This window comes from Ranitomeya variabilis, chromosome 4 (assembly GCF_051348905.1).
Source record: "Ranitomeya variabilis isolate aRanVar5 chromosome 4, aRanVar5.hap1, whole genome shotgun sequence".
In the NCBI taxonomy this organism is placed as follows: Eukaryota; Metazoa; Chordata; class Amphibia; order Anura; family Dendrobatidae; genus Ranitomeya; species Ranitomeya variabilis.
In genome coordinates this window covers 555,102,894-555,128,078 of record NC_135235.1, presented here as the reverse complement: position 1 = coordinate 555,128,078, position 25,185 = coordinate 555,102,894, and the positions used below count along the sequence as shown (strand labels likewise).

The following is a 25,185-nucleotide window of genomic DNA, read 5'->3' as shown; positions in this document are numbered from 1 at the left end:
CTTGTGCTTTCTTTTCCCGTAGACTAACCTCAGCAGAGAAGAATTACGACGTGGGAGACAAGGAATTGCTGGCTATTATTGCGGGTTTCAAAGAATGGAGGCATCATCTGCAAGGAGCTGCACAACAGATCATAGTGCTAACTGACCATCGCAATTTAGAGTTCCTTAGATCCGCTAGATGTCTTTCTCCTTGTCAGGCTCGTTGGAACTTATTTTTAAATCAATTTAACTTTATCTCGTACCGTCCAGGTTCTCGTAATGGGAAGGCTGATGCTTTATCCCGAATCCATGCTGCGGATTCCGTACCTGGAGCCCCGTCCAAGACCATTCTATCTGATGCCAATTTCATCAGAGTTATCCACGATCAGGACTTGTGGAAGGAGTGCAGGTAGGCCTATGACGGTGATGTATTTCTGGCCAACCCACCTGTGGACATTAATCTTGTCTTTAAGGGTGGCATGTGGTTCAGAGATCGACGTATCTACGTCCCTGAGGTCATCCGTCTGCAGATCCTTAAGTTGGTACATGACTCCAAGTTGGCTGGTCACAGGGGGGTACAGAAGACACAAGAGTTCCTGAGGCGATTCTTCTGGTGGCCAACTTGCCTGAAGGATACCAAGGACTATGTTCTCTTACGAGGTATGTGCTCGTTACAAGACTCCTCATGTGGCACCTACGGGTCTTCTACAACCATTACCTGTTCCGTCCCGCCCTTGGGGGTCTATATCAATGGACTTTATTGTGGAGCTGCCTACATCGGGGGGCATGAATACAATCATGGTGGTAGTTGATCGCCTGACTAAAGCTGCTCATTTTGTTCCGTGCACCGGGCTCACCTCAGCTAAATATACAGTGAACTTGGTTATACAGAATGTCTTTCGGTTGCACGGGGTTCCGGATGAGATCATCTCTGACTGTGGAGTACAGTTCACTTCAAGATTCTGGAAGGGGTTTTGCTCTGCACTCAATATTAATGTCTGTCTCTCTTCCGCTTATCATCCCCAGACAAATGGTCAGACTGAGCGTACCAACCAGATGCTGGAACAATATCTAAGATGCTATGTCAGCCATCTGCAGGATGATTGGTTGGAGTTGCTGCCGTTAGCCGAATTTTCATATAACAATTCTCAGAGCGCCTCCACTAAATTTACACCTTTCTTTGCCAATCTGGGTTATCATCCGTGTATCTTACCTAGGTTTCCAATTAATTCTCCAGTTTCGGCAGTGGAGGAAAGGCTGACTGCGATGAGGCAAAATCTGGAGGTTCTGAAGGAATCCCTGACCACAGCTCAAGAACGTTATAAGAGATCGGCTGATAGATTCCGTTAACCTGCACCCATGTTCAAGGTAGGAGATTCCGTGTGGTTAGCAACTAAGAATCTGAAGTTAAACGTTCCTTCACAAAAACTTGGACAGAAATTCATTGGCCCTTTCAAGATCAACGGTATTGTGAGCTCTGTGGCCTGCCGGCTGATGCTGCCTAGGACTACGAAGGTACACCCAGTTTTTCATGTATCTTTACTAAAGCTTGTATCTCCTAATACCTTCCAGGGACGTGTTGTGCCACCTCCACAGCCTGTGGTGATTGATGGGCAAGAACAATTTGTAGTGGAGGAAATTGTTGATTCCAGGATTCGCAGGAATCGGCTCCAATATCTGATAAGATGGCAGGGATATCCCCCTGAGGAAGACTCTTGGGAACCTGTGGAAAACATCAATGCCCAACAAAAGATTTCTCGTTTTCATCAGAGATTCCCTGAGAAACCAGGTCCAGAATCGTCCTGAGGCCGCTTCTAAGGAGGGAGTAATGTCAGGATATTTTTATTACCTTTGTTTGTGTTTGGACTAAAACAAGGACTTATTCATGTCAAGTATCCTCAAGAATAATTGTGCTTCATAGACTTTCTGCATGAATGCATTTTCCTCTGAGGTTTCCTATAGACTGCTAAGTCTTTTAGGTGATGGCATTCATTTGAACGCCGTGGGCATTGATTTATGGGCCCTGGGGCTGCAGTCTGGAATTGAAAGAGCCATAGCGGTTAAGGTTGGTGGGGTCTTGGGTACTTGAGGGGGTCAAGTACTCTTGTGGCGTGGGGAGGGGTCCTTGGAGTTGGTGCTAAATTGGCCTGGGGATCCGTCGGGATATGGATTCTTCAGTTGGTATAAGTTTTGGTTGCGGGTCTGGTGATTTGGGGGAATTTTGGCAACGGTGGGCCAGATTCCTAAGTTGGAAGTGGACAATGGTAACCCTTCGGGGTATTTTGGTGCTCTCGAGCCTGTGGAGTAACGGCTGAGAGTAAACTACGGTTGGTTTTCCTGTCCACTAGTTTATCCTATGGTTAACACCAGACTTTTAGCTTCAAGGACCCCTTCCCAGCTCATGTGTCATGTCGGACGCTGTTCACACTAGGGCGTCCGACAGACAGCAGTAATTCCACTTACGTCCACTACACGCTCAGTAGCATCGGCTAGATTTTATCCAGCTTGCTCGGGGTTAATCTAGCTGGTAATCAGGTTGGAGGCTGGGTCACGCCCACGGCCTTTAAATAGTCACGCTGGACTTTGGGCGTCGCCGATTATAGCTTTTGCTTTATGCCTGGTGATTCCGGTCTGGAGTGGTGGTCTTGTTGCAGGAATATCGTATCTGGTGGTGTGTAATCCTTTGTCATATTCCTACTTCCTATTTGTATTTGTTTTGCCCTGTGCACATTATAGTGTATTCCTGTGTGTCTGCGGCGTGGTGCGTTTTTCAGTTTTCTCTGTCTGTGCTTTCTGTGGGGATTGGTGTGTGGTCTCTTCACTGGGTGGCGGGTTGAGGTTTCAGCTTAGGGCTGAAACAGGAGTCAGGGTCAGGCCTGGCGCCCCAGACATGCACTAACTTCTGGGAAAGGGACAGACAGGGTTTCCCTAGCCTGAGGGATATCGCAGGGGCCTGGGTAACCAACCTTAGTCTACCCAGTTCCCCTGTGACATTATGTGACTGTTATATGTTTTGTTTATAATAAAGGCCGCTGTGGCCAATTATATCCAATTTGGGACTCATGTCGTTATTCGGGGTTGGAAAAGGAGGTCGGTGACCCCATGGGGAAGGCACTTATTCACGGTAGTCGACAATACCAATGTCAAGACCAGGCTGGAGCGAGCCGCCCCACCCCCCTCCCACGAGCGGCGTACGTGGAAGCCGCCATGACAGGGAGTTTGGAGCAGGAATAAGGGGGCGGGGGTTCGCTATAGGGGGAGGGCATTTTGTGGCCGGAGGGGGTATAGTGTTGGTGGGGGGAGGAGCTGGTTACTTCCCGCTCAGAGGGCTTTGAGCAGGACCGCCCACCCGCCCTGTATGTTGTTGTGGTTGGGTAAGTTGGGTTGGTGCAATGTTTTGGGTCATAGTGGCCGTTGGCGGGGGGAGGGGTCCTTGGAGTCGGTGCTAAATTGGCCTGGGGGATCCGTCGGGCTATGGATTCTTCAGTTGGTATAAGTTTTGGTTGTGGGTCTAGTGATGTGGGGGAATCTTGGCAACGGTGGGCCAGATTCCTAAGTTGGAAGTGGACAATGGTAACCCTTCGGGGTATTTTGGTGCTCTCGAGCCTGTGGGGTAACGGCTGAGAGTAAACTATGGTTGGTTTTCCTGTCCACTAGTTTATCCTATGGTTAACACCAGACTTTTAGCTTCAAGGACCCCTTCCCAGCTCATGTTACTGTTATATGTTTTGTTTGTTTATAATAAAGGCCGCTGTGGCCAATTATATCCAATTTGGGACTCATGTCGTTATTCGGGGTTGGAAAAGGAGGTCGGTGACCCCATGGGGAAGGCACTTATTAACGGTAGTCGACAATACCAATGTCAAGGAATTCGCAGGTGTAAAACTGCAGGGGGAATCCGCACAAAAAAACGCGGTAATTCCACAGTAAATCCATAGTGCGGATTTCCTGCGGATTTAACAAAATCGTACAGCCACAGCGTCCAATCTGCAGCGGCCAGATGTTACAGCATAGTGGAGGGGATTTCATGAAATCCCATCTCCACTATGTGAGCAGGGACGCCTCCGGCTTCACTGCGTATACGCACATGCAGTGCGTCTTTCTAGATTGCAGCATTTCAATTTATCTTGGGGAGACGCTCGATCTCCGCAAGATAAATATCACAGCCCAATGTATAGGACACAGTGATTCCGCATGGTTCAACAAACACATACAGAATCACCGCGCATACAAAAGCCGGCAGCGCTTTGGATGGAGCTGCTTCCAAAGCGCTGCCAATACTGACCGTGGAAACATACCCATAGGGAAGAATTGTGGATTACAATCACTTGGCTAAAAATACTAACTTTAGACACAAAGAAGAGGGGCCATATCTGTTATGGAGAATCGCAGGAACAAAATAAAAACAGTGCCTGATTCAGGAAGAAAAATGGCTTTTACACCAGGTTAAAAAATACACATGGCAAGTAACAGGACCTTTTTTAAGAAATTGGGTTTCCAAGTCCTGTGGATGTAGATTAGGAAATCTAAATCTAAAAGGCTTTGTTGACTAGTCAACGACAGGATTCTCTCAACACTGCCCATCTGCATAGACAATGCCATTTGCAGATTATTTGCTTCTGTCATGCTTCTGGTATATGAGCTCTTGGGATGTTTTATGGTGGCCACATTGTACCATTATCCTTTTTGTAGTCATTTACAAATCCTACCAGAAATGTTCAAATCCAAACCATTTGGGTTTCTGCCACCCTACAGTGATTGTAGAGAGACTATAACAAAGTGTGGCACAATAACAGCAGTTACTGGAGAAGACCACGAGAACATGTTCTCCTACAGACTGACAGTTCATGGGCTGCCCATAAATCCAATGATGAGGCGAGACAGGACATGTATGAAAGTTGCACCCTATACTAATGGGTTATCTTCACCTCTGTTTACTCCTTATTGTGAGCATGTTTTCATGGAGAAACACAAGTGAATATAACTTTATTTAAAGAACTTTTATTGTGCCTTTTGTAGCTACAGAAAAATGCTTTCATTTCCAAACATTTCATTTTTGGTGTCTAATCCTGTTGTATCTTCCCACAGACATTCATTGTCTTGAATAAGAGCAAAGCAGTATTTCGGTTCACTGCCACCAAAGCGTTGTACCTACTGGACCCCTTCAGTCTATTAAGAAGAGGATCTATAAAAGTGCTGATCCACTCATATCCTTTATGAAATAAATGTTGGTGGCTTATTATGTTACTAATGTTTATTCTTACAGTTATTTATAGTGATGAGCGAACCCTTGGATGTTCGGATTCACAGGGTTCGGGCAGACTTTTAAAAATGAACTTGACCCTGGACTCCAAACCCCATTCAACTCAAAGGGGACCCAAACTTCAGTGCTGTAAAATGGTCAGAGTAAGGGCTAGTGGGCTGCAAAAGGAAGCAAAATGGGGGTAAGAGCAGGACAATTGCCCTGCAAACAAATGTGGATAGGAAAATGACTTAAAGGGGTTTATCACCATAGCAGTCATGGTAAAATAGGAAGTAAATGCATAACATAAAAATGTTAACAGTGCCCCTATAGAGACTGAGACTGAACAAATTTCAGCCTTAAAGCATATTTACACATTTCCCCCATAAAGCTGATAACAAATTTCAGCCACAGTGCATGTTTACGCATTATCCCACAGAAGCTGATACCAAATTTCACCCACAGAGCATGTTTCCACATTTCACCCATAGAAGCTGATAACAAATTTCACCCACAGAGCATTTTTCCATATTTCACACACAGAAGCTGATAAATTTCACCCACAGAAGCTGATAACAAATTTCACCCACAGAGCATGTTTCCACATTTCACCCACAGAAGCTGATAACAAATTTCAACCACAGAGCATGTTTCCATATTTCACCCACAGAAGCTGATAACAAATTTCAACCACAGAGCATGTTTCCATATTTCACCCACAGAAACTGATAACAAATTTCACCCACAGAGCATGTTTCCATATTTCACCCATAGAAGCTGATAACAAATTTCACCCACAGAGCATGTTTCCACATTTCACCCACAGAAGCTGATAACAAATTTCACCCACAGAGCATGTTTCCATATTTCACCCACAGAAGCTGATAACAAATTTCACCCACAGAGCATGTTTCCATATTTCACCCATAGAAGCTGATAACAAATTTCACCCACAGAGCATGTTTCCACACTTTACATACCTAAGCTGATAACAAACTTCACCCACAGAGCGGAAAAAGCTTTTTCGGAGGCGCTTCACTCTAGTAGCTGGATTCCCAAAAAGACCTTGATTATAGAGCAACCTCCAGGTGATGTTCCAGAGTAACAAAATTACACTTGCGTGTTTACAATGAAATTTATTCTAAAAATATTTTTTAAGTGCTCACACATTAACAACATAAAAAAAGTTAAAATAGTTTTTAAAAAGTTTTTTAAAAGTTTTTTATGCTGTTAGTGCATTTTAGAATAAATTTAATTGGAAACACGCAAGTGTAATATTGTTACTCTGGAACTCCAACTGGAGGTTGCTCCATAATCAAGGTCTTTTTGGGATTCCATCTACTATAAGAAAGCGCCTCCGAAAAAGCTTTTTCCACTATATTTTCATTTGGAGCAGTGAATGGAACAGGACTAACACTTCTCCACCCTATTCGGATGGGCAGCAAGCTACGAAGTTGGAATCCAATGCATAACAAAACCCTTCATAGAGTTGTGCCTAGTCTGCAAAACCCCTACAGGTGAGCATATACAAACGCATCACCCTTGTCATTTTAAAGTTTTTTATTGCGGTTCGGTAGCGCTCTCTTGTTATCTTTCTCCCCCTTTTCAGCTTCCTGCTAATATTCACCTACAGAGCATGTTTCCATATATAAAAGTGTTTTATCTGTGTAAATCACATAGTAAATCCCTTGTTATAGGCTTAGCTGCATCTATAGGGGACTATGTGATTAGACAGATCACTGATGGTAGTGCATAAAATATGGGGGAAAAGAGAAAAACAGCATGCTACAACTCTAAGGATATTATACCAGTGGAGTCCGGTAAGTGCGAGTGGCGCCCACTCCGACATGCGTTTCGGTATAAACCTTCATTGGGGATGGCGTCAGACTGAGGATGGGGGGTGAGGTATAAAAGAAGACCGTATCCAATAGGAATAGACCAAGCATCTCACACCTGTTGGATATTCATATTTCTATGGTATCAGCTTTGCTACATACATTCTGAATATTCAGATTTTGATATATCCTTTCACATTTTTGACGGTTGTAAATTAAGTATTCAAACTTTAAAATATTCATGCTCAAATGTTTTTCACACTTTAATTTTTTATGCATTTAAATCAAATAATTATATCACATAAAATTGTTGATAAATAAGATGCCCCACATATTTACCTTACATTTGCATCATTTTTTAAACCTTTTTTTTGTTTGTTAGGAAGTTAGAAGGGTTCAAAGATGATCAGAAATGTCTCATTGTTCCAACAAAACCATTTTTTTAGGGCCCACATCACATTTGAAGTGACTTTGGGGGCTATATGAAATAAAATACCCAAAAGTGACACCATTCTAAAGACTGAACCCTCAAACCACATTCAAGAAGCTTAATAATCCTTCAGGTGCTTCACAGGAATTAATGGAATATGGAAGGAAAAATTGAACATTTTACTTTTTTTCACACAAATTTTACTTTAGCTCCCAATTTTTTACTTTCAAAAGGGTAACAGAAGAAAATGAATCCCAAAATTTGTTGTGCAATTTCTCCTGAGTACGCCAATACCCCATATGTGGGAGATAACTACTGTTTGGGCGCACAGCAGGGCACAGAAGAGAAGGAGCACCAATTGACTTTTTGAACACAAAATTGGCTGGAATTGAGAACGAACATCATGTTGCGTTTGGAGGGCCTCTGATGTACCTACAGTGGGGAAAAAAAGTATTTAGTCAGCCACCAATTGTGCAAGTTCTCCCACTTAAAAAGATGAGAGAGGCCTGTAATTGACATCATAGGTAGATCACAACTATGAGAGTCAAAATGAGAAAACAAATCCTTGTCTGATTTGGCAAGATTTATTTTGCAAATGGTGGAAAATAAGTATTTGGTCATTAACAAAAGTTCATCTCAATATTTTGTTATATATCCTTTTCAGCAATGACTGAGGTCAAACATTTTCTGTAAGTCTTCACAAGGTTGGCACACACTGTTTGTGGTATGTTGGCCCATTCCTCCATGCAGATCTCCTCTAGAACAGGCCTGTCGCTGGGCAACACAGAATATAAAACACACAGCGGGCCTGAAAAATTATTTCTTTGGCCTACTAATGGCAATGAGACTACTGATGCCAATTATTTATTTCTCAGACTACTAGAAAACACAGAGTGGCTTAAAGGAACAGTACTTTCACAAGCGCGGATGTGCAGAGTACACACAGGTGCTTAAAAAAACAGTACTCCCACAGGCAGGGGGGTGCAGAGTACACTCAGTGGCCTAGAGAAACAGTACTAGCACAGTACTACCACAGATATGGGTTGCAGAGTACATACAGTGTTTTTTTTGCAGAGTGCACAGTCAGATTCTGTCCCTCACTCCAACTGTGTCCTATTCCTACACTAATAATAGCAGTATAGCTGCGGCACTCTTGATCCGGCCTTTAGACAGGCTGGGTCACGTGATGCACCCATCAATCAGTGCCATGCCAATACTTGGCATAGCTGTAATGGGTCCGGAAGTGTCCACAGCCTAAAAGCATGTTGATTGGCTGCGCTGCAGTGTTTCAACTAGCTTTATTTTACTGGCAAACCGAGCAGGAAACTGGACGTACAGTAAAATGTCCGTGTTTGGAGTTCAGTAACTTTCCCAGTCGAGTTCGCTCATCTCTAGTTATATAGTTTCGAGGAGTCAGGCATTTTAAGTTTTGTCTGAGATTGCATGCTACTGCTTTTTTTTTTTTTTTTTTTTACCAGAAATAGCTGTACTATTGCCTGACAGGTATTGCAGATTTATTTGTATGGGTCTGAGCTGCAATATCAGGTACAGCCCATGGACAAGAGCAGTATAGGATCTATATGGTGCTGAAGGCATTGTCCATGTTTTAGCAAAACAAATTGCACTATTTATTGGTTTATTTTTCCTTAACTCATCATCACAGTTTTCAGTTTTTTTATAATGATAACAATTTTAGCAAACTGTGTTTTCATGACCATGAATGACCCGCCACCTTGGGCCAAAAATGTGGAGTAAGTAACAATTATCTGCTATGACTACATTCAGTCAACCCTAATGGTCAATTTCCATCTTATGAAGCGAGGACTTATCATCAGGATACACCATTAATTTTTAAGTAGTAGGGTTTGAACCTGCGGCACCCCACTGCATCCGAGAATACATGAACCACAATGCTGATTCAGCACTACGTCCCCTATTTTTCTTTGCACTTGTCCAAACACCCCAATTTTGGTGTAATCGACCAACCTTCTAATGTGCCTCCTATGTCATTGCTTTATGAGATAGAAATATTCCTTTAACTGATATCCAACATGGGTGATAAAAAAGGATATACAGTGAAGACCAAAAGTTTGGACACACCTTCTCATTTAAAGATTTTTTTATGACTATGAAAATTGCAAATTCACACTGAAGGCATCAAAACTGTGAACTGAAACATGTGGAATTATATACTTAACAAAAAAGTGTGAAACAACTGAAAATATGTCTTATATTCTAGGTTCTTCAAAGTAGTTACCTTTTGCTTTGATGACTGCTTTGCACACTCTTGGCATTCTCTTGATGAGCTTCAAGAGGTAGTCTCCGGAAATGGTTTTCACTTCACAGGTGTGCCCTTTGAGGTTTAATAAGTGGGATTTCTTGCCTTATAAATGGGGTTGGGACCATCAGTTGTGTTGAGCAGAAGTCTGGTGGATACACAGCTGATAGTCCTACTGAATAGACTGTTAGAATTTGTATTATGGCAAGAAAAAAGCAGCTAAGTAAAGAAAAACGAGTGGCTATCATTACTTTAAGAAATGAAGGTCAGTCAGTCTGAAAAATTCTGAAAACTTTGAAAGTGTCCCCAAGGGCAGTTGCAAAATCCATCAAGCGCTACAAAGAAACTGTCTCACATGAGGACCGCCCCAGGAAAGGAAGAGCAAGAGTCACCTCTGCTTCTGAGGATAAGTTTATCTGAGTCACCAGCCTCAGAAATCACAGGTTAATAGCAGCTCAGGTCAATGCCACACAGAGTTCTAGCAGCAGACACATCTCCACAACAACTGTTAAGAGGAGACTTTGTTCAGCAGGCCTTCATGGTAAAATAGCTGCTAGGAAACCACTGCTAAGGACAGGCAACAAGCAGAAGAGACTTGTTTGGGCTAAAGAACACAAGGAATGGACATTAGACCAGTGGAAATCTGTGCTTTGGTCTGATGAGGACAAATTTGAGATCTTTGTTTCCAACCACCGTGTCTTTGTGCGACGCAGAAAAGGTGAACAGATGGACTTTACATGCTTGGTAGATTATTGGAATGCTTGGAATTATTATGCTTTGAATTATTCAAAATTGAAGGCATACTGAACCAGCATGGCTACCACAGCATCTTGCAGTGGCATGCTATTCCATCCGGTTTGCGTTTAGTTGGACCATCATTTATTTTTCAACAGGACAGTGACCCCAAACACACCTCCAGGCTTTGTAAGGGCTATTTGACCAAGAAGGAGAGTGATGGGGTGTTATGCCAGATGACCTGGCCTCCATAGTCACCAGACCTGAACCCAATCGAGATGGTTTGGGGTGAGCTGGACCGCAGAGTGAAGGCAAAAGGGCCAACAAGTAAGCATCTCTGGGAACTTTTTCAAGATTGTTGGAAGGCATTTCTAGTGACTACTTCTTGAAGCTCATAAAGAGAATGCCAAGAGTATGCAAAGCAGTCATCAAAGCAAAAGGTGGCTACTTTGAAGAACCTAGAATATAAGAAATATTTTCAGTTGTTTCACACTTTTTTAAGTATATAATTCCACATGTGTTAATTCGTAGTTTTGATGCCTTCAGTGTGAATTTACAATTTTCATAGTTATGAAAATACAGAAAAATCTTTAAATGAGAAGGTGTGTCCAAACTTTTGGTCTATACTGTATAACGTCACTTCTGAAGAGGGTGCCATTCACCCTGATGACTAGGGACTTCGGGTTTTGTACCCCAAACTTTTATTTGTGTATTGCAACAAATGGTGCCTGTATAGAGTGAGCATCCTATGCATGCTGTTTGGGTACTGTATGCTAATAGTAATCAGGCACTGATTCAGGGTATCAATGGTTTGATCTTCATAGGGAACCATATAAGCTAAGACCGGTATTGATAAGATGAATAAGCATTTAGAGAAAGTTATTGCATCTCATGCTTGTGGTATTGGGGACTCTTTGTACATTGACAACTGTTTTTCTAAGGCTCTGTTCACATAGACAAATGGAAATGGGATCCGGTTTCGCATGGAAGCAGACACATTGATTTATATTGTGATTCTGTCTGTGTTCCTTTTTTTTCCTTTTAAAACTGAAGAAAAAGAACTGCACGTAAGAATATGTGCACATGACATCTGCTAAAATCCGCCTGAAAAAGTGCCCCAAAAGCGCTCCTTAAATTGAGCATAGTACACAGCAATGTCAAAACCACTTACAAATTAGCAACGTGGACATGTGAACTGAGTCTACTGTAGGATGTCTGACTAATGTGTACAGTAATTAACGGGAAACCTATTTTCTTTATCTGTGTCATTCTAGGTACATGTTCACAGGCATTTACACTTTTGAGTCTTTGATAAAGATCTTTGCCCGAGGGTTTTGCATCGACGATTTTACATTCCTCAGGGATCCATGGAACTGGCTGGATTTCTGTGTCATTGTAATGGCGTAAGTGGAAGGTAGACGCTGTTGTGGTCACTAACTGGCTTACCCATCATTTTACTGCTTGGCTAATTTTCAAAAACCTAATCACTCTCTGTTAATATTTTAATCTATTAATATTGTTGTTTTTGCATCCAATATACTGTTTTGTAATATGATTGTGGTATTATAATAACTAAACACAAAGACTGATAATACTTAAAGAGATGTATGTAAGCAAAGGTCGCTATCATACTTACAAATTTTTTTAATTTAAAAATTTTAGTTTTTAATTTTTTACATATCAATAAAATCAATCATTATCAGATCTCAAGAGTTTGAGAATAATTTACAATCTTATAGTATAAGCTAGTTAAAAACTATTAAATTATTTAAAGGGGGTATCTGTTGTGAATTCCGTTCTTGGGCTCCATCCTGTGGCTATGAATGGTATTTTTGGGAGTTCTGCTCTTGGGCTCCCTCTGGTGGTTTCGAGTGGAACTTAGCAGCTGCCTTCACTAATCGGTTCCCTGGCCTTGTTATTTAACTGGGCTCTAGTCTGTAGTCGATGCCAGCTGTCAATGTTTTCCTGTTGGATTCAGTCCTCTCCTAGAAGTACTCTGTTGGCCAGTCCATTTCAGCTTAAGATAAGTTCTGCTAGTTCTTGGGTGTATCCCTGCTTTTGACCTTCTGTTCAGGTTTAAGTTATGTCTCTTTTGTCCAGCTTGTCATTATGAAATATTCAGGCTAGTTGGAAGCTCTGGGGTGCAGATTTGCCCCTCCACACCGTGAGTCGGTGTGGAGGTTATTTTTGTAAACTCTGCGTGGATTTTAGTTTTTATACTGACCGCACAGTATCCTTTTCTATCTCTGTCTATTTAGATAGTGTTGGCCTCCTTTGCTGAATTCTATTTTCATTTCTGAGTTTGTCATTTCCCTCTCCACTCACCGTTAATATTTGTAGGGGGCTATCTTTCCTTTTGGGGGTTTCTCTGAGGCGAGATAGTTTTCCGTTTCCATCTTCAGGGGTAGTTAGTTCTTAGGCTGTGTCGAGGCGTCTAGGCAGAGATAGGAACGTCCCACGGCTATTTCTATCACATGAAGAGGCAAAAATTTTCTTAAGGTTTTCAGGAGTATAATAAGGAATTAAGGACTTTAGATTGAATTAAGTAGTCACTTGCATATGCGGTGCCAGAGGGTCCTGGTCGTCGCAGTGGCATTGCTTTCCTCTAGGGGAGAGTGATGCTATGTTTGGAGGCAAAGAAGAATAACTGCATCCAGGCATCACAACCATGCAACACATTTCACACTCCAGGCCACCAGGGGGAGCTTCTGCTCCTATTTATTAGGACACTCCCCACATATATATAATTGGTAGTCTCTAGGGAAAGTTAGTCAGTTCCAGACAGGAGTCAATTCCTGACAGAGCTCCAGTCAGGAGTTCTGTTAGGAAGTTCCAGACAGTAGTCTGGGGAGGACAGAGGGTCCTAGGAGCTGTGCATGCCCTCAGAGCTGCAGCTCCCAAAAAGAGACATTGAAAGGCAGAATTGTATTGCAGGGAACATGAAGGAAGTCTAAGCAAAGGAGAGGATACCAGAAGGGGACCAGCCCCACTCATGTTGCCCCCTTCTGAGGCGCAAAATCCCAGTAGCCGGAACACTGAGGGAGTAAGGACCTCTACACCTTATTTCAGAGACTGTCAGGACAGCTAATTGCAGGTTACCTGTCCGCACCTACGCCCAGGAGGCACGGTGACATCTACAGAGCCGGGTTATCTAAGAGACCCTATAAACAGGCACAAGTCATCAGTCATACGGGTTTTGTCCTATCCTATACGGGGGACAGAGAGAGTGAAACATCGCATCTGTGAGACCCTAATGTGAAGCCATAGGCAGTAAGGGACTACACCACTGCAGCGCAAGGGAAGGCTACTGATTTCCACCTGGACAAGGGGACTCTGGACTTGCCTCCAAACCGACTGGACTCTGCCTGCCCTGTGATCTGGTGCCCTGGACTGTGGATGCTGAAGTCTTCAGTAAAGGTAAAGAGACTGCAACCTTGTGTCCTCGTTCTTCTCTGCGCCTCTCACCATACCACCATCCACATACCGGGAAGCCCTGGGGACATACTTCACCTGTGGGAAGGTATACCATCTAGCTGCCATAACATCACCCCAGTGGACCCCTTAAAGCAGCGTCAGTCACCCTGACCGAATACCACGGGTGGCATCATGAACATAAACTTTATCCCTTTAAAGACCTTTCCCTTTTTACACGGACGTCCCAGGGCCACGGACCGGGTCAGCCACCCTTGACATCCCCCTGTGAACCGAAGGACCCGTACCGAGTACCCCATGGCCCTTGCGGGGCGATCCACATACTTACTACAAAAGGGTTAAAGTTATCCTTCACATCCTTACACCCTTCTGACAAATCGAGTATATCTGCCACCCATTTTGCATTAGTTTTAGAAAATACTCTTACGGAGCAAGTCTGCAGTAGTATATATACTTAGGTGGGGGGCTTCTGTAAATCAGTAGTTCCAAAAAGCTCTTTAAATTTTGGATCCCTAGGGGCTCAGTGCCAAACTTAGAATGCATTGCATGACGTACTTTTACATATAAAAAGTTTGCGCTACTGGGAAATTCATATCTGACAGAAAGCTCTTCAAATGAAGGCTATCCAGAAGAGACGGAAACAAATATAAAATACAAATATAATATCATGTCTCACTGAAAGAGCCACCTAATATAGACAATGTAACTGAGGTAGGGATTGACCAATAAAACCATATCTGATCCCAATATCAAGCTCTGTGCAACTGACCAGGATCCCGCCACTGTTTTCAAAAAGAGTGATAGCAAATTATATCTGTATTGTAGGTTATCCATGCCTTCATAAGAGCCATCAGTGCAGCCACTAAGATTATCCTTACTAATATTTACACCTGAAAATTCAGGGTATATGAGCACCACACCCAGACCAGCAATGAATGTTCACTTTTGGGCTTGGTTTAAATAAACCCACTTCAAATTATGAGACTGACCAGGCAGTAAAATCAAGACTATTGGCAAATACAAACAACATTTTGAAGAACTTTATGTAAAAAAACATTACTAGATTAAATGGGTATTTCTATAATAATCAAAGAGTCATAGATGTCCAAAAGCCACATCCGAGGTTGATAATGATGTGGTTCCTGATCACTGATGACCTTCACTGATCCGCTAATGGTTACATCAAGTGATCTTTAGCACCCAGTATAAACTGACCCATGTTTATAAGGTTTCATTTAGGCCACATATGTAAAGCATTTTAATGCTATGCTTAGGATATGAAGACTTAATTTGCACATAACAATCCCACGGTCATCATAGTGTTAAAACTACAATCTGTACTTCTATATGGAAGACTAGACTTAAGGCCCCTATATACACTAGACTAATGTCGTTTGAACAGTTGAATCAGCTGACAGTCTTTTGACTATGGGGGCTCCCGACAGTTGATTGTTGGAATACTTAAGGATCTAGAATCCGGTTTCGGATTGCTGATCTTTTTCTTCTCTAAAGCCAACCTGCCACCAGAGAAGTCTGGCAGTGGCTCTCTTATAGATAACACAGGAACTCTCAGTAGAATAAGTACTCCTGTGTATGGGAGAGCCAGGCCGAATAGTTACTGACTGAATGATTCACCATCCATCGTGCGGCCAACAGTTGTCTAACATGTATAGGTGTGGAGGGAGTTTTATACATCTAACAAACTGTTGCTCATTTGTCTCGACAATAATGTATTTGCTTATTTAGTTTGCCTATAAAGGTTTGTGTGTTGTGATTAAACATGTAGAGGTTCCAGTGACCCTTAAGGCCAACACACACATTAGAATAAAAATCTGCATGACACACTAATGCATCGATTGTGGCTGTTCGGCTTTGGTTTCCTGTCTAGAGGTCAATTATCTTAGGGTATTCCCATGTTTTATTATCTTTCCAGTTATACCACAGAATTTGTGGATCTGGGGAATGTATCTGCTCTCAGGACATTCCGTGTCCTTCGTGCACTTAAAACAATCACTGTAATTCCAGGTTTGTATCATTTTATATCCTGTTTATCATTTATGAGCTCTTTAATATGTTTTCTTCAAGTTTGCAAGAAAGCTTGCTGACCTATTGGCGCCTAATTCTCATGTTCTCCCATAGCTTCGAGTGTGTAAAGCTGGTCATAAACATGAGCTACGATCTAAATGTTGACCGATCTTTCATTGTGCAGACAGCTATCTTTCTCAAGATGCTTGACTTTGAGCCTTCATGTGTTTTGAATGGGGGAAAAGGGAAGGCAGCTGCCAGACTTACCTCCCTGAAAACAAAAGGATTGGCTGTTCCAACTGCTTGATCCTTCACTTCCCTGACATCATCTGTTGGTGGAACGATCAGGAGGTCCCACTACACATCTGATGGTCAGCCACTCCCACAAAAATTTGCGGATTTGGACAATTTTAGTTAATGTGTATGGAGGCCTTTACTTTGCATGTAGATTCTCTATTGCACTGTGATGTCACCTTATGGACACCCTGAGTGCTGCCGTGCCTTGCCTTTAAATTGGGAATTTATTATTTCCTACAAGTATTTTTATACTGCCATCATTTAGCATATAATGGACAAGTCACGATCATTAATTTTGCAGATCAGAATGTGAATACATATGGAGGTACAGCACCGACTCATAGATTTCTATAAGTTCTGTATTACAGATCTATACAATATAGGTGTTTAGTAGTGATTACATGCTTGGATAATGCGTTATCCGAGCACACTTGTGTGCTAATAGAGTATCTTGGGCATGCTCAAATACTATGTTCGAGTCCCTGCGGCTGCATGTCTCACAGTTATTCAACAGCCTAACAAACACACAATCCCTGCATGTGTTGTGGCTGTCGATCAGCCGCAGTGACTCAAACATAGTATTCTAGCACGCCAAAGACACTCTATTAGCACAGGAGCATACTTGGATAACACCTTATCTGAGCACGCTTGCTCATCACTAGTGTTTAGTAAGGTTATGTCTACGGCATTTAATACATAGGCTTTCTGTAGATTATGAAATAAGGTTTTCCCCAGTTGGAACTTTACATAGTGTGACATCTCCTGTCATTAAATAGTTAACACCAAGTTGTTCGTATCAGTTTCACAGATTCACACCTCCGCACCGGTTGTCTTCAGTATCATTTACAAGAATTGTCCATGTTTGTTTCCTGACTTCACTGACCCCCAATAACCTCCTGTGCTTATTCATAACCCTTAATTGGATCTTGCCCATGTCCCTATGTTAGTTAGTAAGATGTCAGGAATTTTATTTTATCCTTTTTTTGGCTGTTAATATAGCTCGTACAGATGCTGAAGCCAACTGTAAATATACAACCTATGGCACCGTACATTTGATCTGGCGTAACAGGGCGGGCATGGCTGCATTCATATTTTATCCAGAATAAGGTAACCAGGGAGCATATCCAAAAATCTTGGCAATTGTGGAGACCTCAGTGAGAATAGTACGAGTAGTTCCGCCATGTTGTATGGTAGAGAACATTTGGCTCACTTGTCAAAAATGAAACATGCCACATGTAGGTTGAGCTGGAGACAGTAATTGGAAACTTATAATACCAGGGGTTTATCCATCTATAGTATTCTGAGATATCTGCTGGGACACATATATATCCCTGTGCAGTGGCGTAACTTGAAACTCATGGGCCTCATGCAAAACTGGTCTTTTCATATTGGCCAAAGGAACCTAGCTTCCAAGGCCCTGTGCACAACTGCAGCTCCTGCACCAATATACAGTAGGTACGCCCCTGTTCTCGTGGTTTCTGTAGTGCCAACCTATTCTATGCCACCATCACAGCTTTTAATCAGTCCTATCATGTCCTATCCCCAATCGAGCCCACAACCTAATTTCAGTAGCTAAAAGACACACATATGTTTTAGAGGGAATTTAAAGGTGTATTTCATCTTGTATGTTGCTATGCCATAAATATGTGAGAGGTAAATACCCCTTTAATTTATCAGTATGTTCTTTGGAATGTGAGAAGAAATTAGAGAACTTTGAAGGAAACCCACAATTGCCTGTAGACAAAATAAAATTCCAAATAATATCCAAGGGAGCATGGAATGTAGAGATAGCTCATGTAATTGCTATTGGGCCAAATTGAGGTTCCATTTAATGGGTATTGAGAATATGTACTGAGATACGGTCCTCACAGGACCACAAGGGCCTTCTATCATAGGTGGTAAAGAGTGCTGTAGTGTCAAGCAGCACCTAAAAGGAACATAATTTTCTTTCGTGTATCATGGCCAAGTCCTCAGTGCTGTTTGTCAGGCACTAGTAACCACTGAACCACCATGCAAATGCAGAGAACATACAGACTATATGCGGATGTGCACCATGGTCCGATTTTATATATGTGATTCCTCCATTACTGTTCCATGAGTTCACCTTTTTGCATCCTTTAACTAGAGCTCCTGCTTCCATTAGAGCTTCTTTTGTGATTTAGACATGGGGTGTGGTGAAGATAACATATAATCTGCTTTACCTGTTCCAGGCTTAAAGACCATTGTTGGGGCCCTTATGCAGTCTGTGAAAAAGCTGGGAGATGTGATGATCCTCACAGTCTTCTGTTTGGCCGTTTTTGCACTAATTGGTCTTCAGCTGTTTATGGGAAATCTGAGACAGAAATGTGTACGCTGGCCACCACCTGAGGAAGCCTATGAATATTACAGAAATCAGACCATCTATTCTATGGAGTTTGACGACAACTCGACCTTATACAATAATACCGACATGTTCACCAACATATCTATAGACTGGTCTACCTACCTCAATGATGAGTGTAAGTGAAATCACAAATTCAGTGTAAATACATTAAATCTTCATTACTTAAAGTTCAAGTTAACTTTGAATGCCATACTTTTGCGCAACATTGAGGTGCACAATTTTTTTTAATGATATTTAGTGTTTTCATGTGTGCATCTTAATGAATCAAGAGCGCCTGTCTCCAGTATGCCACCCTCATCAAGACCGGTATGACCATCACTGATCTTGATGAATTGGGGCCTATGTCTCCTGATAACCTTATACACATAAATGTTTGCCATACTTTCTGGGGGAAAGGGAAAAAAGCTGCTGCCAGATATTTCAAACTACCAGACCTTCCCCTCCCTCTACATCATCTGTTACGGGGGAGTTACATAGTTATTAAGGTTGAAGGAAGACTTTAAGTCCATCTAGTTCAACCTATAGCCTAACCTAACATGCCCTAACATGTTGATCCAGAGGAAGGCAAATAAAACCCATGTGGCAAAGAGTAAGCTCCACATTGGGGAAAAAAAATTCCTTCCCGACTCCACATACGGCAATCAGACTAGTTCCCTGGATCAACGCCCTATCAAGGAATCTAGTGTATATACCCTGTAACATTATACTTTTCAAGAAAGGCATCCAGTCCCCTCTTAAATTTAAGTAACAAATCACTCATTACAACATCATACGGCAGAGAGTTCCATAGTCTCACTGCTCTTACAGTAAAGAATCCGCGTCTGTTATGCTTAAACCTTCTTTCCTCCAGACGTAGAGGATGCCCCCTTGTCCCTGTCTCAGGTCTATGATTAAAAAGATCATCAGAAAGGTCTTTGTACTGTCCCCTCATATATTTATACATTAAAATAAGATCACCCCTTAGTCTTCGTTTTTCCAAACTAAACAGCCCCAAGTGTAATAACCTATCTTGGTATTGCAGACCCCCCAGTCCTCTAATAACCTTGGTCGCTCTTCTCTGCACCCGCTCTAGTTCAGCTATGTCTTTCTTATACACCGGAGACCAGAACTGTGCACAGTATTCTAAGTGTGGTCGAACTAGTGACTTGTATAGAGGTAAAATTAATTTCTCCTCATGAGCATCTATGCCTCTTTTAATACATCCCATTATTTTATTTGCCTTTGTAGCAGCTGCCTGACACTGGCCACTGAATGTGAGTTTGTCATCCACCCATACACCCAGGTCTTTTTCATTGATGGTTTTGGCCAGAGTTTTAGAATTAAGCACATAGTTATACATCTTATTACTTCTACCCAAGTGCATGACCTTACATTTATCCCCATTAAAGCTCATTTGCCATTTATCAGCCCAAGCTTCTAGTTTACATAAATCATCCTGTAATATAAAATTGTCCTCCCCTGTATTGATTACCCTGCAGAGTTTAGTGTCATCTGCAAATATTGAAATTCTACTCTGAATGCCCCCTACAAGGTCATTAATAAATATGTTAAAACGAAGAGGGCCCAATACTGACCCCTGTGGTACCCCACTGCTAACCGCGACCCAGTCCGAGTGTGCTCCATTAATAACCACCCTTTGTTTCCTATCCCTGAGCCAGCTCTCAACCCACTTACACATATTTTCCCCTATCAGAGACCCCATAAAAATGCAATGCAATAATTAACCTCCCCAATGTACTTTTTATAGAATCCACCTTTGATGTTTTTGTAGCTTCTTCATAAACAAAGCTCTGAAGTCCTCACAATCAAAACATCCATGAGATGTCATATGAAATGACCGGGGTGGTGAATGATGTCATTGTTGAGAGCACTCTGGACAAAACCTGGATGGCGATTGCCTGCCCAAGAGATGAAATACATAGACCTCACATCAACATGCATAATTGGCAACATTTCTGGGATGTTTAATTGGAACCTGTCACCAGTTTTTTTATGCATGAACCAATACCACAACCTTCCTCAAAGCCTGTGCTGCATTGCAGAAAGTTGTATATTATGTCATCATGACTCCCATGTACTGTATATTCCCCAATAAACCTTTTGAAATGCTCTAGCGAGGTAGGCAAATTCAGACGGTTCGGTCCTATGGGCGTCAGTGCAGTAGCGCTTGTCTTGCCTCTCTCATGCTAAACGCCATCCTCCCACTGCACTTCAAAAGGTTTTTTTTGGGGATATACAGAAGAATCAGGACAGGCGCTATGGGAGGTGGTGGTATTGGTTCATACATTAAAAAACTGGTGACATGTTAACTTAAAGCCCTGTCCCTAACCCAGCCCCCACCGAGAAACCCCCATTGCACACCACCAGAACACCCACTACATAAACTCCACTTCCTTTTGACTCCTAGGAAATCCGGGACAGTAGGCAATTATGACTATGCAAACTGTAGACCCAATCAGGTCTGGGCTTTTTTTTAATAATCTCCCAGAGATGATTACTATGGGTAACATTGCCAATTTTTCTAAATACTAACATTTTATAAGTCTACCAAACTGGGTCTATTTTTTAACCTAGGAAGTTCAGCGCTCTACAGAAAGTGTGAAATTGTGTGCTAAGTGGACATAGGCTGTAGATAAGCGTTGTTTTTAAAAAAATGTATGTTAGGTTTCTTCATTTTTTATTTTCTATGTCAATATAGCTAACTTTTACTACTTGGAAGGAGCGCTGGATGCTCTTCTGTGTGGGAACAGCAGTGACAGTGGGTGAGTGTCATTTTCCTTAAGCTTACAGCATGAAATACATTTAGAGGGATTATTAGACAAAAAATGCTGCATTTTTACAGAAACAGTACGAATTCCGTCCATGGTCTTGGTCTGGTATTGCAGCTTAGCCCTTTTCAAGTGAATGTAGCAGAAATTATCAAAGATTTAAGGTTGAAAATCTATAGAGTTAAATCTACACCCTACAAGTTTATTCAGAAGAAGGCAAAAACCCCATGAGCCAGATGCTAACTGCCCGACATGAGGAAAAATGCCTTTCTCAATCTACATATAGCAATCAGACTAGTCGCATGGATCAATGTCCTATCTTCAAAATCTAGTATTCATAACCTGTAATATTTATCTAGAAATATATCCAGGCCCTCCTTCAACTTGACCATTATAACATTACGTGGCAGAGTTCCATAGTCTCAATTCTCTTACAGTAAAGAATTACCATGTGGGATAATGATTAACCCCTTAATCCCATATGACGTACTATCCCGTCGAGGTGAGATGGGACTTAATTCCCAGTGAAGGGATAGTACGTCATAGTCGATCGGCCGCGCTCACGGCAGGAGCTGACATCCGGCACTATGTGCCAGGAGCGGTTACGGACCGCTCCCAGCACATTAACACCCGGCACACTGCGATCAAAGATTATTGCAGTGTTCCGGCGGCACAGGGAAGCATCGCGCAGGGAGGGGGCTCCCTGCGTGCTTCCCTGAGACCCTCGGAGCAACGCGATGCAATCGTGTTGCTCTGAAGGTCTCCTACCTCCTCCTCCCTGCAGGCTCCAGATCCAAAATGGCCACGGGGGGCCTTCCGGGTCCTGCAGGGAGGTGGCTTTCAAGCGCCTGCTCAGAGCAGGCGCTGGGAAGCCTCCCTGCAGTGCCTGTCAGATCGCAGATCTGACACAGTGCACTGCAAAGTGTCACTATACAGTGCTGTCGTCCCCCCCGGGGCAATGTTAAAAAGGAAAAAAAAGAAAAAAATCCTAAATAAAGAAAAAAAAAAGATTGTTCCAATAAATACATTTCTTTTTCTAAATAACAAAAACAATAAAAGTACACATATTTAGTATAGCCGCGTCCGTAACGACCCTACCTATAAAACTGTCCCACTAGTTAACCCCTTCAGTGAACACTGTAAAAAAAACGAGGCAAAAAACAACGCTTTATTATCATACCAGCAAACAAAAAGTGGAATAACACGCGATCAAAATGACGGATATAAATATCCATGGTACGGCTGAAAACGTCATCTTGTCCCGCAAAAAACAAGCCGGCATACAGCATCATCAGCAAAAAAATAAAAAAGTTATATTCCTCAGAATAAAGCGATGCAAAAATAATAATTTTTTATGCAAAATAGTTTTTCGTATAAAAGCGCCAAAACATTAAAAAAATGTAAATGAGGTATCGCTGTAATCATACTGACCCGAAGAATAACACTGCTTTATCAATTTTACCAAACGTGGAATGGTATTAAAAAAAAAAAAAAAAAAAAAAAAGGAAATTCATGAACAGCTGGTTTTTGGTCATTTTGCCTCACAAAAATCAGAATAAAAAGCGATCAAAAAATGTCACGTGCCCGAAAATGGTACCAATAAAAATATCAACTCGTCTCGCAAAAAACAAGACCTCAAATGACTCTGTGGACCCAAATATGGAAATTATAGCTCTCAAAATGTGGAGACGCAAAAACTATTTTTTGCAATAAAAGGCTTTTTTTAGTGTGTGACGGCTGCCAATCATAAAAATCCACTAAAAAACCCGCTATAAAAGTAAATCAACCCCCCCTTCCTCACCCCCTTAGTTAGGTAAAAATAATAAAATTTTAAAAAATGTATTTATTTCCATTTTCCCATTAGGGTTAGGGTTAGGGTTGGGGCTACAGTTAGGGTTGGGGCTACAGTTTGGGTTGGGGCTATAGTTAGGGTTAAGGTTGGGGCTAAAGTTAGGGTTAGGGTTGAGGCTAAAGTTAGGGTTAGGGCTAAAGTTAGGGTTAGGGTTGGAGCTAAAGTTAGGATTAGGGTTGGGGCTAAAGTTAGGGTTTGGATTACATTTACGGTTGGAATTAGGGTGTGGTTAGGGTTAGGGTTGGGATTAGGGCTAGGGGTGTGTTGGATTTAGGGGTGTGGTTAGGGTTGGGATAAGGGTTAGGGGTGTGTTGGGTTTAGGGGTGTGTTGGGGTTAGGGGTGTGGTTGGGATTAGGACTAGGGGCATGTTTGGGTTAGAGGTGTGGCTAGGGTTATGGTTAGGGTTGGGATTAGGGTTAGGGGTGTGTTTGGGTTAGGATTTCAGTTAGAATTCGGGGGTTTCCACTGTTTAGCTATATCAGAGGCTCTCCAAATGCAACATGGCGTCCGATCTCAATTCCAGACAATTCTGCGTTGAAAAAGTAAAACAGTGCCACTTCCCTTCCGAGCTCTCCCGTGCAACCAAACAGGGGTTTACACCAACATAAGGGGTATCAGCGTACTCAGGACAAATTGCACAACAACTTTTGGGGACCAATTTCTTCTGGTACCCTTGGGAAAATAAAAAAATTGGAGGCGAAAAGTTCATTTTTGTGAAAAAATATGATTTTTTATTTTTACGGCTCTACATTATAAACTTCTGTGAAGCACTTGGTGGGTCAAAGTGCTCACCACACATCTAGATAAGTTCCTTAGGGGGTCTACTTTCCAAAATGGTGTACTTGTGGGGGGTTTCAATGTTTAGGCACATCAGGGGCTCTCCAAACGCTTCATGGCATCCAATCTCAATTCCAGTCAATTTTGCATTGAAAAGTCAAACTGCGCTCCTTCCCTTCCGAGCTCTGCCATGCATCCAAACAGTGGTTTACCCCCACATATGGGGTATCAGCGTACTCAGGACAAATTGTACAACAACTTTTGGGGTCCAATTTCTCCTGTTACCCTTGGTAAAATAAAAAAATTGGAGCTGAAGTACATTTTTTGTGAAAAAAAGTTAAATGTTTATTTTTTTTTTAAACATTCCAAAAATTCCTGTGAAACACCTGAAGGGTTAATAAACTTCTTGAATGTGGTTTGAGCACCTTGAGGGGTGCAGTTTTTAGAATGGTGTCACACTTGGTTATTTTCTATCATATAGAGCCCTCAAAGTGACTTCAAATGTGATGTGGTCGCTAAAAAAAAATGGTGTTGTAAAAATTAGAAATTGCTGGTCATCTTTAAACCCTTATAACACCATAACAAGAAAAATTTTGGTTCCAAAATTGTGCTGATGTAAAGTAGAGATGTGGGAAATGTTACTTAAGTATTTTGTGTGACGTGACATATCTCTGTGATTTAAGGGCATAAAAATTCAAAGTTGGAAAATTGCAAAATTTTCAAAATTTTCTACAAATTTCCATTTTTTTTTCACAAAAACGCAAGTAATATCAAAGAAATTTTACCACTATCATGAAGTACAATATGTCACGAGAAAACAGTGTCAGAATCATCAGGATCCGCTGAAGCATTCCCGAGTTATAACCTCATAAATGGACGGTGGTCAGAATTGTAAAAATTGGCCCGGTCATTAACGTTTAAACCACCCTTGGGGGTTAAGGCGTTAAACCTTCTTTCCTCAAGACATAGAGGATACCCCCTTGTCACCGTCGCAGGCATATATTCAAATTCACTGCACACGCCTTGGATGATGTAAAATGGATGTATTATTTTATTAATACAGTTGGTAGAATACAGGAATTGTGAAACGCTTACACTCTACCTAGTCTTTATCATGGTGTCAAAGCAACAATGAAGTAAAAGGTATAGGG

General features: G+C 41.9%; 1 protein-coding gene across 2 annotated transcripts in view; it reads left to right on the top strand.

Annotated features, from left to right (window-relative positions):
• SCN4A (sodium voltage-gated channel alpha subunit 4) overlaps positions 1 to 25,185 on the top strand; it is a 137,847-nt gene that overhangs the window by 8,884 nt on the left and 103,778 nt on the right. Inside the window, exons 2-7 of one of the 2 annotated variants that reach the window (XM_077252706.1) lie at positions 5,068 to 5,186; positions 9,148 to 9,237; positions 11,774 to 11,902; positions 15,865 to 15,956; positions 18,464 to 18,751; positions 21,335 to 21,398. In XM_077252706.1, the coding sequence (XP_077108821.1) occupies positions 5,068 to 5,186; positions 9,148 to 9,237; positions 11,774 to 11,902; positions 15,865 to 15,956; positions 18,464 to 18,751; positions 21,335 to 21,398 (782 nt within the window). Of the gene's footprint in view, positions 1 to 5,067; positions 5,187 to 8,813; positions 9,238 to 11,773; positions 11,903 to 15,864; positions 15,957 to 18,463; positions 18,752 to 21,334; positions 21,399 to 25,185 lie in introns of those variants that run through there. The other variant, XM_077252705.1, reaches the window with a different exon arrangement.